The sequence below is a fragment of the Meles meles genome, chromosome 3 (assembly GCF_922984935.1).
Source record: "Meles meles chromosome 3, mMelMel3.1 paternal haplotype, whole genome shotgun sequence".
NCBI lineage: Eukaryota > Metazoa > Chordata > Mammalia > Carnivora > Mustelidae > Meles > Meles meles.
In genome coordinates, this window is record NC_060068.1 from 65,385,141 (window position 1) to 65,401,621 (window position 16,481).

The 16,481-nt window shown below is 36.7% G+C and overlaps 1 protein-coding gene across 6 annotated transcripts in view; it reads left to right on the forward strand.

Annotated features, from left to right (window-relative positions):
• Positions 1–16,481, forward strand: part of FAM172A (family with sequence similarity 172 member A) — a 429,585-nt gene that overhangs the window by 50,127 nt on the left and 362,977 nt on the right. For all 6 annotated transcript variants that reach the window (XM_045999245.1, XM_045999240.1, XM_045999242.1 and 3 more), the window contains one exon: positions 3,767–3,867. In XM_045999245.1, the coding sequence (XP_045855201.1) occupies positions 3,767–3,867 (101 nt within the window). The remainder of the gene's footprint in view (positions 1–3,766; positions 3,868–16,481) is intronic.

The window sequence follows — 16,481 nt, forward strand, 5'->3', positions numbered from 1 at the left end:
ACCATTATGGTAGTGGATATCCCTTAATAATAACACTTACATATGTCAGGATTTATAGTGACAGTCTCTGTGTACTAGAAGATTAATTGATTTTAAACATGATATTAGAAACTTTGATCTCTTATCTGATGTTAATTTTCATGCTTTTAATAAAGGATATCTTAATGCCAAGATATGTATGAGTAGTAATTGTTTGTTTTACTGACCTAGCTAGCCAGGTGCTCCAGAAGTAATAAACTTTTATCTTTCCCTTTCTTATCAGATACATACAGACGACTTTCCACTCACTTGTACATCCTTACATGTACTTACCTCACATTCACACTTATGTGATACCTATACCTTTGCATACACATACGCCTTTTCATGTATGTATACCTCAAATGTGTGTGCATCCTTGCACATGCCTACCATTTATTTTATAAGTATCTTGGACATTGTCTTGCATAAGCATAGACTAACAGTATTAAGGAGAAATGCTTGAATTCTAAGGAGAGAATGTCACTTTTAAGGATCTGTTTTTAGCTTGATATGTTCACCTTTGAATTTGGGTTAATGGTGAATATTTTTTCAAAGAGGTGAGGATTTGGAGACAGGAAACTGGGTCTCAATACTAAACCCCTGAAAAGGCAATTCTAACTTAGTATCTTTTGGGAATTCTTTTTTAACTTTATGATAACAAGAACTCTTATGAAAGGTTTGGAATTAAACTTTCATTACCTGATTGAAGAAATTTCTAATTTTTCCTAAAGGATTTTAAAGTAGTTAGTTGGATAAAAGAAGAATTTGGATACAAATATTATTCTAAGCCAGACAATTTGTAACAAAGGGGAAGAGATTGTTTTTACCTGCATCAGATTTATACTTTATTCTTTAAAATCACCGTGCCTTTTTTTTGAAAGATTTTATTTATTTATTTGACAAAGAGAGATTCCAAGTAGGCAGAGAGGCAGGCAGAGAGAGAGAGAGAGAGGAGGAAGCAGGCTCCCTGCTGAGCAGAAAGCCTGATGCAGGATTTGATCCCAGGACCCTGAGATCATGACCTGAGCCCAAGGCAGAGTTTTAACCCACTGAGCCACCCAGGCGCCCCTTCTGTGCCTTTTCAAATACATCTTGTGTTTCCCATTGTTGTAATTGTATAAGGCCCAGCTCAAATGTCCTTGCTGATGAAGAAGTTGAAGGCTTTTCCCCTTTTACCCTCACCTATACTCCCTCTGCTCTGGTGCAGTATTATGAGAGAGCACACTTTTAGATCACTAGAAAAAGTAATTGAACTTGTGGCAGACCATTTGAGTTTGAATATCATCTTCTATAATACCTGACATTTACTGAACTCTTAATACATGCCAGGAAGTATTCTAAATACTTTGAACTTATTAATTCATTTAGGCAAGTGATAGCCTCTTTGAGGTCCTGGACTCCATAACAAATCTGATAAACTATATGGATACATTTCCCAGAATAGCACATATTTAAGTATACATGTGAAACTTTACAGCTGATTTTAGGGGACCCTACGCTAAAATGGCCTAAATCAGACCTTTGACGGTCACTGGAGTGATTGACCAAACCTTTGAGAAATGCCATATTTACAATAAAAATACAACCTAAGTGATCCAGATATTTTTTCTGGATAAGAGTGCTCACTTTCTTTGCCTCTTAACCTTTTCACTTTTTTTTTAAAGATTTTTTTTTTTTATTTACTTATTTGACAGAGAGAGATCACAAGTAGGCAGAGAGGCAGGCAGAGAGAGAGGGAAGCAGGCTTGCTGCTGAGCAGAGAGCCCGATGCGGGACTCGATCCCAGGACCCTGAGATCATGACCTGAGCCGAAGGCAGCGGCTTTAACCACTGAGCCATCCAGGCGCCCCTTAACCTTTTCACTTTTAACAGTAGTGGTAATAGGTGGCTGTTTTAATAGGTCCCATTTTCCTAAAGAACCCAAAAAAGAGTGTTCTATGTAGTGATCCAACACAGTGTCTCATGTTGAGAGTATTAAAAACTCTACAAATAAGGATTAGCCCTTGTTTTGCATATTTGAAAAGACAGTTTTACATGTGGTGAAATTGATTCATAAAAATAGTGAAGTAGTTTTACTTGAAGTAGTATATTTCCAGGGTTCAGTTTTAGTGCCATACATTCCTTTCAACTTTTTGTCTACTCCTGCCCTCATTGAATAAAAATCAAATACTAAGTTCCACTCTGCATGTCATGTCCCTCTTTGGTCTCTGAACCCTTTCTTGTGCCTCACTGCTCTTAGCATAAAGTCCAGACCCAGTAGTTGGAGTCTTCTGCTTTTTGATCCCAACATGTTCTCCAGTGTTCTGCAGTTTGGCTCAGTACTTCGTTTTGTTTCTGTTAAAATGGATTGTTCACTATTACTTGAACGTTCTGTCCATTTTTCACATTTTTGTCTGAATTGCTAGGTAGAGGCAGGGGAGAATAGGTTAAAGTAATTGGCCTGTGGTCTCTCTCCTGATCACCAGCGGCACACTTCTGGGAAAGAAAGAACACAAGGCCTGGTCTTTTCTCCTTAAAAACATCCTGATAATGTAATCTTTTAGTGAATATAGACTAATGTTTGCTATGAGCAGAGTGTTTATCTATAGAATACTTTGAGCGGGTGACTGGTTTCGGTTTGCTTATGGTAAACAAGCATAATCTGTGGATATTTGAAATATATTTCTCTGAAGGATATCACAGAAGCAGTACCACTCTCTGGCACATAAAACTGAAGTATTTTGTAACCAAATGCTCACCAATGTATGAGGTAACCTTTTCGTCTCACACTGAGACTTCACCTGCTCTGGACCAGAGTGCTGCCAGTGAGAGTGAAGGACCTGGGAGGAAATGCCTAGGCTGTCCCAGACCTCTCCTTCTTTTCTTTGCCTGTGCCTCTTGATTGCTTATTGCCTTGTTATTATTAGCAAAGTTATTATCAGTAAAATCTCTGAATTGAATATGTCTGACTTGATAGCCCAAACCGATACTGGCTCACTGCTTTTCTCCAGTGTTCATTTGAAATCTTAAACATACTTTAGGCCTACTTGAGAAATCTCCCTGGAACCTCTGAAACTATTCTAACCTATAAGGGTCTTCCTCTTCCATTTTTCTAAACTCATTTTAGTCTTTATTGTCTGCATGAGTTGCCTGTGGCAGTTTTTAAATCTTTTTTTTTTTTTTTTTAATTTATTTGACAGAGAGAGATCACAAGTAGGCAGAGAGGCAGGCAGAGAGAGAGGAGGAAGCAGGCTCCCTGTGGAGCAGAGAGCCCGACGCAGGGCTCGATCTCAGGACCCTGAGATCATGACCTGAGCCGAAGGCAGCGGCTTAATCCACTGAGCCACCCAGGCGCCCCAACCTGTGGCAGTTTTTAGATTGTTGACTTAACTTCATTCTTGTTTACCTTCCTAAAATTTGCTTAACTTTTGGATATTTATGCTTTTACTCCTCCTCTAGCCTCTAAGCTTAGACACTGAGACCTTGTTCACAGCTGTAGCTCGCCATGATCCTTATATATTATAGGCCCTCAAATGTTAATTTGCTTTAGAGAAATGAAAGTCAAAAGGCACAGCATTTGAGTAGTTGAGGGCATTCTTTTATAGTACTTAGATGTTTGCATCATGTTGATATTTGAAGGAAAAATGCAAAGAAAAAAATGAAACTTCTGAGAAAGTTATTTTAAATTTTTATCAGATGTTATTTATTTTTCATATTATTATAAATATACTCTGAATCATAGCAATACTGTTTGTTTATCTTCTAGAGGGACAGTTAAGACACATAAAAACAGGGGAACCATTTGTTTTTAACTACCAAGAAGATTTGCACAGATGGAACCAGAAAAGATACGAAGCTCTAGGAGAGGTATGGTCATATATTAAACTTCACACTCTATTTTTTTTCCCAGTTTTGAAGAGTCAGAATAAAGGTTTTGAAGCTAAAGCAGTTCATGAAGTCTTTTGTTAAAAAACAAAAGTGATTTTAAAAATTGTTTGGTTTTTTTTTGTTTATTTAAATGGTTATGTTTGAAACATATTCTCAAAGTTTATGTTTTTATGTAAACCTGTCCTTCCCATGACCTTAATATTTTGTATTGAGTCATTACATCAGAAGACAAATTCATGACGAATTTTATCTTTTAAATGTTTTTAAGAGGTTGAATCCTCTGCTATGCCAGGAGGAATAAGTGTTCTTTTAAGTGGTTATCTTTAAAAAAAAAAAAAAAAAAAAAAGAATTACTTATGTTAATTATATGAAGTGATGGATATGTTAATTGTATTAATCTTGTTTATCATTCTGCAATGTGTATATATATCAAATCATCACAGTTATTCCTCAATAAAGGTAAAAAAAATTCTTATCTGTGTGAAGAAGATTGATATTTGCTTGGCTAATAAAGTGTGTCTAACCTACTTACCTTTGACTTGATGAAGGATTAGGCCTTGTGAGCATTTCGTTTCCTCACACGGTACCACTGCGAGGAACCCTTGAAAATGTCATTTGTCATTAAGGTGAATGTTCTGTTAAGCCGAATGTTTCATTAAGCCGAAAGTTTTGCTCATCCTACGTCATGTTAAATAATTTTAATAAAATACACATGGAGGGGCTATACCCACTGAGGGGCTCAGTGGGTTAAAGCCTCTGCCTTCAGCTCAGGTCATGATCCCAGGGTCCTGGGATCGAGCCCTGCATCAGGCTCTCTGCTTGGCAGAGAGCCTGCTTCCCTTCCTCTGTCTCTGCCTGCCTCTTTGCCTGTTTGTGATCTCTGTCAAATTAATAAACAAAATCCTAAAAAAAAAACAAAAACACATTTGTTTAGTGTGATAATGCATACTACTTTAGTTCTTTAAGGAAAAGCTGAAGTTCCTATATTCCTGTTTTGATTCTTTAAAAAACTAGTCAGAATGAATTACTTGGTTAAACAGCAGCATAAAGAATATATGAAACTTAGTTTATTTTTGTTGGAAGACAGTTCTCCATGGATTACTTTTCCACATGTGTCTGAGCAAAGGCGTTGACAGCTTTTGCTGTGGATTATCTTTTCAAGGGTATTGTGTAGGAAACAGCTTGGAAGACAGAGGTTGTGTCTTCCTCCAAGGGAGAGAACAGATTTGTTTGCTCTTCAGGAAAATGCTCTTCCCGTCCTCCACTAGAGGCAAAGAATGGGCAGGTTTGCTAGTAAGCCCCTTATGAGATTGAGCTTCATAAATTTTGAGGTTCCTTAGCTATGATGCAGTCCCACTGTGTGCTTGGCCTCTATCTTTAGCCTGTCCATATTGCCTCTTTAGGACTTGAAGGACAAAAGAAAGAGATGAAAATAAGCTTATGCTGCTTGCTGAATACCTGGAGTAATAAAGTCTTTTGTCTCTGACATAGAAATCTAGTGTCTTTTGGCAATATCCATGAAATAGTAGCAGGCTAACTTGTTAGCTGGCAAAGAGAATAAAATCTCGGGCCCTTCAGAGTTCTTGACATTTTTCGCTATCATTTGTAACTTAAGTTTAATTAATGTCCTGAGTAATTTCTGCTGCACATGAGATATTTCCCCATTCCCCATAAGTGAATTACTTATATGCCGCAGGCTAGTAGTATGTTGATTCTAGGAATATTCATAGTATATGACCTTACAGAAGAACTGGGGATGTTTGTTTTGTTTTGTTTTTAAATGGGGCTTACAGTTTACTCCTTTCCATGAGCCATGCATATTTGTTCACTTGGACAGGTGCTGTTCTGTAAACAAATTTAGGCCTTTTTGTCATCTGCGTCTTTTTCACCCTTAACCTCTATCCCCTAGCATTATCTCTGTCAGAATTTAGCAACTGTATCTTTTTAGATTGTCCATGTACAAGTGATTCCTTTCTCCTAGATCTCCTATCTAATGTTCTTTGGACATATGGATTGTCACAGGTTTGATTTTTGGTGGATCTTACTCTAAATGATAAAGTATTATGAAGTTTCACTTTAATGATTATATATAGATAGAGATAAAATATTCTGCATTATCTAGATTTCCCACCTCCTATGCCTGCATTCGCATTTGTGTTTGTGATCAATCTGGCCCCAAATGATCACACCAATTAACAGGATTTATTCTGTAATGCAGTGTGTCTCAAATTTAGATCAGTAGACCCCTGAGCTTCAAGTACCAATCCCATTTACTTCCCAATATATTTATCAAAAGTAAATATAACCTTCTAACATAAAACTGTCGCAACAAAAGATCCAAAGATTAGAGAAGGGAAGTCTGGTTGTTAGCATTTGGTTCACTACCATCTTGCTTCTCATGTCTTGTTTGAAATACTTGTGTTTTTATTTTTTATTCCTCTGAATTCAGGTACACCATGAAATACTTACTTTTATTACCAATCTCACTGCTGAAGGTTGACTATTAATTTCATTTCATTTCCTACATTTTAGGTTTGAGATGTATGAATTCTAGTTACATATGCATAAGGACACAATTTTCACTATTGTAAATGTGTTCTTTATGGTAGGATTTAATAATGCATAGGTGGACCTATCTTTTTGTCCATATTCCTTACTTTCTGATTCTGAGCTGTGTCTTCCAGTTAGTTTAACCACCTTACTGTCCTTCATTCATACCTTATACTTTTATCTCGTACCGTTTTCTGTCTTTGAAATGCCCTTGCTCCCTTGTTCATGAACCTCTACCTCTACCTGCCTTCAGGTTTTGGCTCTCATATCTTCTAGGAAGCCTTCTTTCATCTCCTCTACCATTCCTTTTTTTCTTTTTTCTCAATTTCCTTTCTTCTCATTCTCTTTTTCTGCCTGTCTTGCCTTCTTTTGAGAATGATTTAAGGTGGGCGCCTCAGTGGCTCAATCGGTTAAGCAGCTGCCATTGGCCCAGGTCATGATCCTGGGGTCCTGGGATCAATTCCCACATCGGGCTCCCTGCTCAGTGGAGAGCCTGCTTCTCCCTCTCCCTCTGCCTGCCGCTGTGCTTACTTTGCTCTCTATCTCTCGATCAAATAAATAAATGAAATCTTACAAAAAAAAAAAACAATTTAAGGTGACCTTAAATATGAATATTCCACTTAGCAAGATTAAAAATTAAGTAAAAATAATAAAATAGAATTTTTTTAATTAAATTTTTAAATTTTTTTATAAACATATAATGTATTTTGGAAAACCCAAAAGGCTCCACTCCAGAACTCCTAGAACTTGTACAGGAATTCAGTAAAGTGTCAGGATATAAAATCAATGCAGAGAAATTAAGGCGTCAGTCCCATTTACAGTTGCACCTAAAATAGAATTTAAACAATGTTAGTAAACTAACAGCATGAGTTTGTTTTCTTTCTCTTTAAGATACTTTACACTGTATTACAATATTTTTTAATGCATATCTTTTGGCAATTTGGGGAAATTTTCTGTATTCTTATGGTACTTGTTGAATAGTAAATGAGTGTTATACAAATATATGAACTATAAATTCTAGACCTATGTATTTTAGGAAATTTAATTTTAGGAATTTGAACATGAAGATAATGTTTACTTATTGAAAGGAAAATGATATGCTAATGATGATTTTCCCATTTGTAGAACTAAACAATTTTTAATTACTTTACTCTAATTCCCATTTAATTTCTAAGAGTTCCAGACAATTATGGCTTTGCTGATAAAAATTATTTGATTAAAAGTCATCTGTCTGTATTTATGGCATGTTTTGTTGGAAAATTTTTATTCTTCATGGTCAAACTCTAGACTGAATCCGCTGTAATTCAGAAAATAAAAGTTCTTCTATAACTGCTTAAATTTCCTAGAAAACAAAGTTTTGCATTTATATTTTGGAAATAATTTAGTACTTTGTGTTACCAGTGAGGTCGCTAGTTGCAGTAAGTGAGAGCCTGTAGAAAGCATTTCACCACGTCCTGGACACAGAAACACTGAAAAACCTCCTTTCTCCTCATTGATGGGTAGGGTGGAATTCAGAAGATATTACAAATCTGAGTTTATTGCCTAGCAGCCTGCCTTAATAAATAGCTTCTGATGATTGAAGTTTTAAAGAAACAGATTCTGGCTTTAGCCAACAATCTAAACCAAAACCCCTTCTGTTTTGTTTTGTTTTTTTTTCTTTTAGTATGTTCCTACTAAATATCGACTTTCGTCTTCACTAGAAAGCTACTATATATGTTTCACAACTGCCGTTTTAGTTTATGTTTATTTCTCTCTTAAGGAGATTATTATAGCAGTCATTCAGCAGAAATTGTTTTTAAGACTTGCTCTTGAAATGCTCTGTCATTTCTATGTAAATTAAACTTATTGTGTAAGTAAAATAAACTGAGATGTCAGTTTGTTCTTAGAATGCAGTTCCATAACTACACAAAAGAATACTCTTTGCATTCACATAGTTACGTTTTTATAGTCAAACAAAAGCTTTTGCTAATATGTATTTTTTTTTTTTTTACTATATACATATAGCATGATAAAAATATATAGCCTGTAAGAGGTTTGGATAATTTATCTAAATTTAGAAAGATCTAAATTTAGAAAGATAAATTTAGAAAGGGTTTAAGAAGGTGGGAGAGTGGTGTGAAAGGGTAATTTTCAAAATAGAATTCTCCAGTATATATACTGGAATTGAATGCCAGAAAATAGTGTTTCTGGTAGGCTCAATCAGGAAGACTCCAAAGGCTATCATGCTAAGTAGTAAGTAGAATTTAGACTTTAGGCTTCATTTGTAAAAACTAGCATGTAATTTGTGAAATTATCCCAACTATCTGTTTCAGGTCAATGCTGAATTACTATTAAGTGGAGAATTTATAATCCAGCAGAAATTCTAATGAAAGAGAAATGTGATTTTCTTACTAATTTGGGTGTTTGCATTTCCTTTAATATTTATCTTAATTACCTCTTAAAGAATTAATAAATTGTCAATGTGCTTAATAAGAGAATAGCAGTGACTCAACAGTTTTATAAGTGTGGCTCTTTATTCTTGACTAGAATCACACGAAAACAACTAAGAGCTTAATTTTTTTTCACCTGCGAAGCCATCTGGTCTTGCGCTTTTTTTTGTTGGGAGTTTCTGATTACTGATTCAATTTCTTTGCAGATTGTAGATCTGTTCACATTTTCTGTTTCTTGCTGTTTCAGTGTTGGTAATTTAATGTTTCTAGGAATTTACCTGTTTCTTCTAGGTTGCCCAGTTTGTTGGTGTATAGTTTTTTGTAATATTCTCTTATAATAGTTTGTATTTCTCTGCTGTTGGTTGTTATTTCTTCTCTCTCATTTGTGATTTTATTTATTTGAGTTCTGTTTCTTTCCTTTTTGCTAAGTCTGGCTAGAGGCTTATCAGTTTTATTGTTTTTTTTCCAAAAACCATCTCCTGGTTTCATCAATGTGTTCTGTTATTTTAGTTTCTATATTATGTGTTTCTGCTCTAATCTTTATTATTTCTTTCCTTCTGCTGGCTTTAGACTTCATTTGTTGTTCTTTTTTTAGCTCCTTTAGGTGTGATCATAGGTTTAAGATTTTTCTTGCCTTTTTTTATTTTTTTTTTTTTTTGCTTCAGTTTTCTTTGTTTCTTGAGGTAGGCCTGTATTGCTATAAACTTCCATCATAGAACCACTACTACTGCATCAAAGAGATTTTGTATCTTTGGGTTTTTATTTTCCTCCGTGTAATTTTTTTTCTTTTCATTTTTTTTATTTAATTATTTTTATAAACATATAATGCATTATTTGCCCCAGGGATACAGGTCTGTGAATTGTCAGGCTTACACACGTGCCGCTTTGGGTCACTACATTTGTATCTTTAGGGTAAATACCCAATAGTGGGATTGCTGGGTTGCAGGATAGCACTATTTTCAACTTTTTGAACCTCCTTGCTGTTTTCCAGAATGGCTACACCAGCTTACATTCCCACCAACAGTGTAGGAGGGTTCTGCTTTCCCTGCATCCTCACCAACATCTGTCCTGTCCTGACTTGTTAATTTTAGCCATTGTGACAGATGTGATATGGTATCTCATTGGGCTTTTGATTTGTATTTCCCTGATGCCGAGTGATGTTGAGCGCTTTTTCATGGGTCTGTTGGCCATCTGGATGTCTTCTTTGCGGGAAATGTGTTTTCATTTCTCTGCCCATTTCTTGATTGGATTATTTGTTCTTTGGGTCTTGAGTTTGATAAGTTCTTTATAGATTTTGAATGCTAGCCTTTTATCTGATATGTCGTTTGTGAATATCTTCTCCTATTCTGTCAATTGTCTTTTGGTTTTGTTGACTGTTTCCCTTGTTGTGCAAAAGCTTTTGATCTTAATGAAGTCCTAATAGTTCATTTTTGTCCTTGCTTCCCTTGCCTTTGGCAGTGTTTCTAGGAAGAAGTTCCTGCAACTGGGGTCAGAGAGTTGCTGCCTGCATTCTATTCAAGGATTTTGACAGATTCCTGTCTCACATTGAGGTCTTTTATCCATTTGGAGTCTATTTGTGTGCGTGGTGTAAGGAAATGGTCCAGTTTCATTCTTCCGCATGTGGCTGTCCACAATTTTCCCAACACCATTTGTTGAAGAGACTGTCTTTTTTCCACTGGACATTCTTTTCTGCTTTGTCCAAGATTAGTTGACCATAGAGTTGAGGGTCTATTTCAGGGCTCTCTATTTGGTTCCATTGAGCTCTGTGTCTGTTTTTGTGCCAGTACCATGCTGTCTTGATGATTACAGCTTTGTAATAGAGCTTGAAGTCTGGAATTCTGATGCCACCAACTTTGGCTTTCTTTTTCAACATTCTTCTGGCTATTCAGGGTCTTTTCTGGTTTTATATAAATTTTAGGATTATTTGATCCAATTTTTTGAAAAAAAAATGATGGTATTTTGATAGGGATTGCATTAAATGTGTAGATTGCTTTATGTAGCAAAGACATTTTCACAATATTTGTTCTTCCAGTCCATGAGCATGGAACATTTTTCCATTTCTTTGTGTGTTCCTCAATTTCTTTCATGAGTTGTTTATAGTTTTCTGAGTACAGGTTCTTTGCCTCTTTGGTTAGGTTTATTCCTAGGTATCTTATGGTTTTTGGGTGCCATTGTAAATGGGATCAACTCCTTAATTTCTCTTTCTTCTGTCTTCTTATTGGTGTATAGAAATGCAACTGATTTCTGTGCATTGATTTTATATCCTGACACTTTACTGAATTCCTGTACGAGTTCTAGCAGTTTTGGAGTGGAGTCTTTTGGGTTTTCTTCATAAAGTGTCATATCATGTGCAAAGAATGAGAGTTTGACTTCTTCTTCTCTCATTCAGATGCCTTTAATTTCTTTTTGTTCTCTGATTTCTGAGGCTAGTAGTTCTGGTATTGTGTTGAATAGCAGTGGTGATAGTGGACATCCCTACCATGTTCCTGGTCTTAGGGGAAAAGCTCTCAGTTTTTCCCCATTGAGAATGATATTAACTGTGGGTTTTTCGTAGATGGCGCTGATGATATTGAGGAATGTACCCTCTATCCCTGTGCTTTGAAGAATTTTGATCAGGAAGGGATGCTGTACTTTGTCAAATGCTTTTTCAGCATCTATTGAGAGTATCCTATGATTCTTGTTTTTTCTTTTATTAATGTATTGTGTCACATTGATTGATTTGCGGATGTTGAACCAACCTTGCAGCCCAGGAATAAATTACACTTGGTCGTGATGAATAATTCTTTTAATATACTATTGGATCCTATTGGCTAGTATTTTGGTGAGAATTTTTGCATCCGTGTTCATCATGGATATTGTTCTGTAATTCTATTTTTTGATGGGGTGTTTGTCTGATTTTGGGATTAAGGTAATGCTGGCCCCATAAAATGAGTTTGGAAGTTTTCCATCCATTTTTTTTTTATTTGTTTATTATTCTTGAAATGTTCAGAAGTATTCCCCTGGGAAGCCGTCTGGCCCTGGGCTCTTGTTTTTTGGGAGATTTTGGATGACTGCTTCAATCTCATTACTGGTTATGGGTCTGTTCAGGTTTTCTATTTCATCCTGATTCAGTTGTGGTAGTTTATATATCTCTAGGAATGCATCCATTTCTTCCAGATTGTCAAATTTGCTGGTGTATAGTTGCTTATAATATGTTCTTATAATTGTATTTCTTTGGTGTTGGTTGTGATCGTTCCTCTTTCATTCATGATTTGATTTATTTGGGTCCTTTCTCTTTTCTTTTTGATAAGTCTGGCCAGGGGTCTATCAATCTTATTAATTCTTTCAAAGAACCACTGCTAGTTTTGTTGATTTGTTCTACTGTTCTTCTGGTGTCGATTTCATTGATTTCTGCTCTGCTCTTTATTATTTCTCTTCTCCTTCTGGGTTTAGGCTTTCCTTGCTCTTCTTTCTCCAGCTCCTTTAGGTGCAGGGTTAGGTTGTGTACTTGAGACCTTTCTTGTTTCTTGAAAATGGCTTGTATGGCTATATGCTTTCCTCTCAGGACTGCCTTTGCTGTGTCCCACAGATTTTGATCAGTTTTGCTTTCATTATCATTTGTTTCCATGAATTTTTTTCAATTCTTTAATTTCCTGATTGACCCATTCATTCTTTAGTAGGATGCTCTTTAGCCTCCATGTATTTGAATTCTTTCCAACTTTCCTTTTCTGATTGAGTTCTAGCTTCAGAGTGTTGTGGTCTGAAAATATGCAGGGAATGATCCCAATCTTTGGTACTGGTTGAGACCTGATTTGTGACCTGGGATGTGATCTATTCTGGAGAATGTTCCATGTGCACTAGAGAAGAATGTGTATTCTGTTGCTTTGGGATGAAATGTTCTGAATATATCTGTGATGTCCATCTGGTCCAGTGTGTCATTTAAGGCCTTTATGTCCTTGTTGATCTTTTGCTTGGATGATCTGTCCATTGCAGTGAGGGGAGTGTTAAAGTCCCCTACTATTATTGTATTATTGTCCATGTGTTTCTTTTGTTATTAATTGGTTTATATAGTTGGCTGCTCCCACGTTAGGGACATAGATATTTAAAAATGTTAGAATTTCTTGTTGGACAGACCCTTAAGTATGGTATAGTGTCCTTTCTCATCTCTTATATTACAGTCTTTGGCTTAAAATCTAATTGATCTGATATAAGGATTACCACCCCAGCTTTCTTTTGATGTCCATTAGCATGGTAAGTTGTTTTCTACCCCCTTACTGTCAATCTGGAGGTGTCCTTGGGTCTAAAATGAGTTTCTTGTAGACAGCATATTGATGGATTTTGGTTTTTATCCATTCTGATACTCTTTGTCTTTGGATTGGGGCATTTAGCCCATTTACATTCAGGGTAACTATTGAAAGATATGAATTTAGTGCCATTGTATTGCCTGTAAGGTGACTATTACTGTATTGTCTCTGTTCCTTTCTTGTGTAGTACTTTTAGGCTCTCTCTTTGCCTGGAGAACCCCTTTCAGTATTTCCTGTAGGCCTGGTTTGGTGTTTACAAATTCTTTTAATTTTTGTTTGTCCTGGAAGCATTTATTTATTTATTTATTTATTTATTTATTTATTTGACAGACAGAGATCACAAGTAGGCAGAGAGAGAGAGGGGGAAGCAGGCTCCCTGCTGAGCAGAGAGCCCGATGTGGGACTCAATCCCAGGACCCTGAGATCATGACTTGAACCGAAGGCAGTGGCTTAACCCACTGAGCCATCCAGGTGCCCCATGTCCTGGAAGCTTTTTATCTTTCCTTCTATTTTCAATGATAGACTAACTGGAGATAGTATTCTTGGCTGCATATTTTTCTTATTTAGTGCTCTGAATATATCATGCCAGTTCTTTCTGGCCTGCCAGGTCTCTGTGGATAAGTCTGCTGCCAATCTAATATTTCTACTGTTGTATGTTACAGACCTCTTGTCCTGAGCTGCTTTCAGGATTTTCTATTTATCACTAAGACTAATAAGTTTTACTATTAGATTATGGGATGTGGACCTATTTTTATTGATTTTGAGTGGGGTACTGTGTGCCTCCTAGATTTTGATGCTTGTTCCCTTTGCCATATTAGGGAAATTCTCTACTATAATTCGCTCCAATATTCATTCTGCCCCTCTCTCTTTCTTCGTCTTTTGAAATCCCAATTATTCTAATATTGCTTTGAGAAATAATATCACTTATCTCTTGAATTCTCCCCTCATGGTCCAGTAGTTGTTGTCTCTCTTTTGCTCAGCTTCTTTATTCTCTGTCATTTGGTCTTCTATATCACTAATTCTCTCCTCAGCCTCATTTTCCTAGCAGTAAGAGCCTCCATTTTTGATTGCTCCTCATTAATAGCTTTTTAAATTTCAGTTTGGTTAGCCTTAGTTCTTTTATTTCTCCAGAAAGGGCTTTTATTTCTCCAGACAGGGTTTTTCTAATGTCTTCCATGCCTTTTTCGAGCCCAGCTCGCCCTTGAGAATTGTCATTCTGAACTCTAGATCTGACATATTACCAAGGTCCATGTTGATTAGGTCCCTAGCTGTTCATACTGCCTCTTGTTCTTTTTTTTGTGGTGAGTTTTTCTGCCTTGTCATTTTAGTATATGATAAGAGTATATGAACGAGAAAATAAAATAGTAAAAGAGTGCTAAAGACCCCAGGAAAATGTACGCTAACCAAATCAGAAGAGATTCTCAACCATGGGAAGAAGAATGGGGGTAAAAAGAAATTTAAATATATATATATATATGTATACACACACACACACACACACACATATTAGACTAGTGAATATAACAGAGCCAGCCACTTGATTTTGGGTGTATTTTGGTCTCTTAGAACAAACCACCTCCCAAAATTTTAAAGAAAGAAAAACTTATATATATATACAAAAATAAGGGTAAGCATGATGAAGGGATGGAATGTGACTGTAAAGATGAAAATATTTTTAAAAATTGTAAAAAAGGAATTGATAAGATAAGTTGGTTGGAAAAAGAAAGAAGAAAAAAAAAAGAGGGGAGATGTTCTCAGGCTGGAATCTAGAACAAAGCCCTGTGCTAGATTTAGGGTATATTTTCTTCTATTAGAAGAAATTGTATGCTGAAGTTATTTAGAAAAAAACAAAACCCTATGTATATACAAAAAATAAGATTAAATACAATGAAGGATAAAATATGACTATAATAATAAAGATTTTAAAAGATTTAGAAAGGTATTAAGAAAAACTAGTTAAAAACATTAAAAGAGGAAAGAGAAAAGGTTAAAAAATAGAATAAGAAAAATAAATTTTAAAAAATTTAAGTTTGCAAGACTAAAGGATCATGGGGAGAAAGCCATGAATCCATGCATTGCTTTCCCCTAGCTCTGGAGTTGTATTGTTCTCCTTGGTTCATGAGCTTGGTCTTGGCTGGATGCTCTTGTTGATCTTCTGGGGGAGGGGCCTGTTGTAGTGATTCTCAAATGTCTTTGCCCGAGGCGGAATTACCCCACCCTTGCCATGGGCCAGGCTATGAAATCTGCTCAGATTCACCCTAGGGAGTTTTTGTCCCTGAACACTTTCTGTAGAGCTCTGGAGGACGGAAATGAAAATGTCAGCCTCTCAGTCTCCGGCCCGGAGGAGCCGAGAGCTGGGGGTCCCCACTCCTCAGTGTGCCCTCAGAGAAAAGAAGTCAAACACTCCCATCTCCCTGGTCTTTGGCCATGCTTTGGGCTCACCTGGCCTGTTACCAAGCATTTCTGTCTCTGATGCACAGCCCCCGTTTGGAGACTCCAAACCTAGCAGATTCCTGCTGCACTGCTCCTCCAGATGAGGAAGGGGAATCTCCCTGGATCTGCTACTCATAGGGTCCCTGCTCAAAGAACAGTGGTCTGACTGTGCCATGGGTCATGGTTTAAGGTAACCTTGAGCTGAGAGCTCACTCCTTGGCTCTTTCTCTGTAGTCGGATTCCCCACTCCGATACCTGACAGCTCTGGCACACTTAGACCCTGATCATTCAGTGACCCCACAGGTCTTGATACCCCACTGTCCCTGCAAGGGCTCCACCCCTGCTTAACCTCAGGAGCAATGTCCTTCAGTGGAGAAGATTTCTAAAAGTTCTGATTTTGTGCTCTGCCGTTCTGCCGCTTGCCAGGAGCTGTCCCCTCCCGCTGCAGTCTATCTTTCCATTGCTTCAGATTCACTTCTCCACACGTCCAACCTTTCAGAAAGTGGTCTATTTTCTGTTCCTAGATTTGCTGCTCTTTTCTTCGATCTCCTGTTGAGTTTATAGGTGTTTGGAGTGCTTTGATTACTATCTAGCTAAACTCCTGCTATCTGATGTCATTTAGTCCCCTACTTCTCCGCCATCTTGCCTCTAAAAAAAAAACCATGTAATTTTATAATTTCTTCTTTGATTTCTTAGTTGATCCATTTACTATCTAGTGGTATTAGCATTTTTAAAATTTTTTTTATTTGTTTATTTATAGCATAACAGTGTTCATTGTTTTGGCATCACACCCAGTGCTCCATGCAGTACGTGCCCTCCCTATTACCCACTATCTGGTTCCTCAACCTTCCATCCCCCCGCCCCTTCAAAACCCTCTGGTTGTTTTTCAGAGTCCATA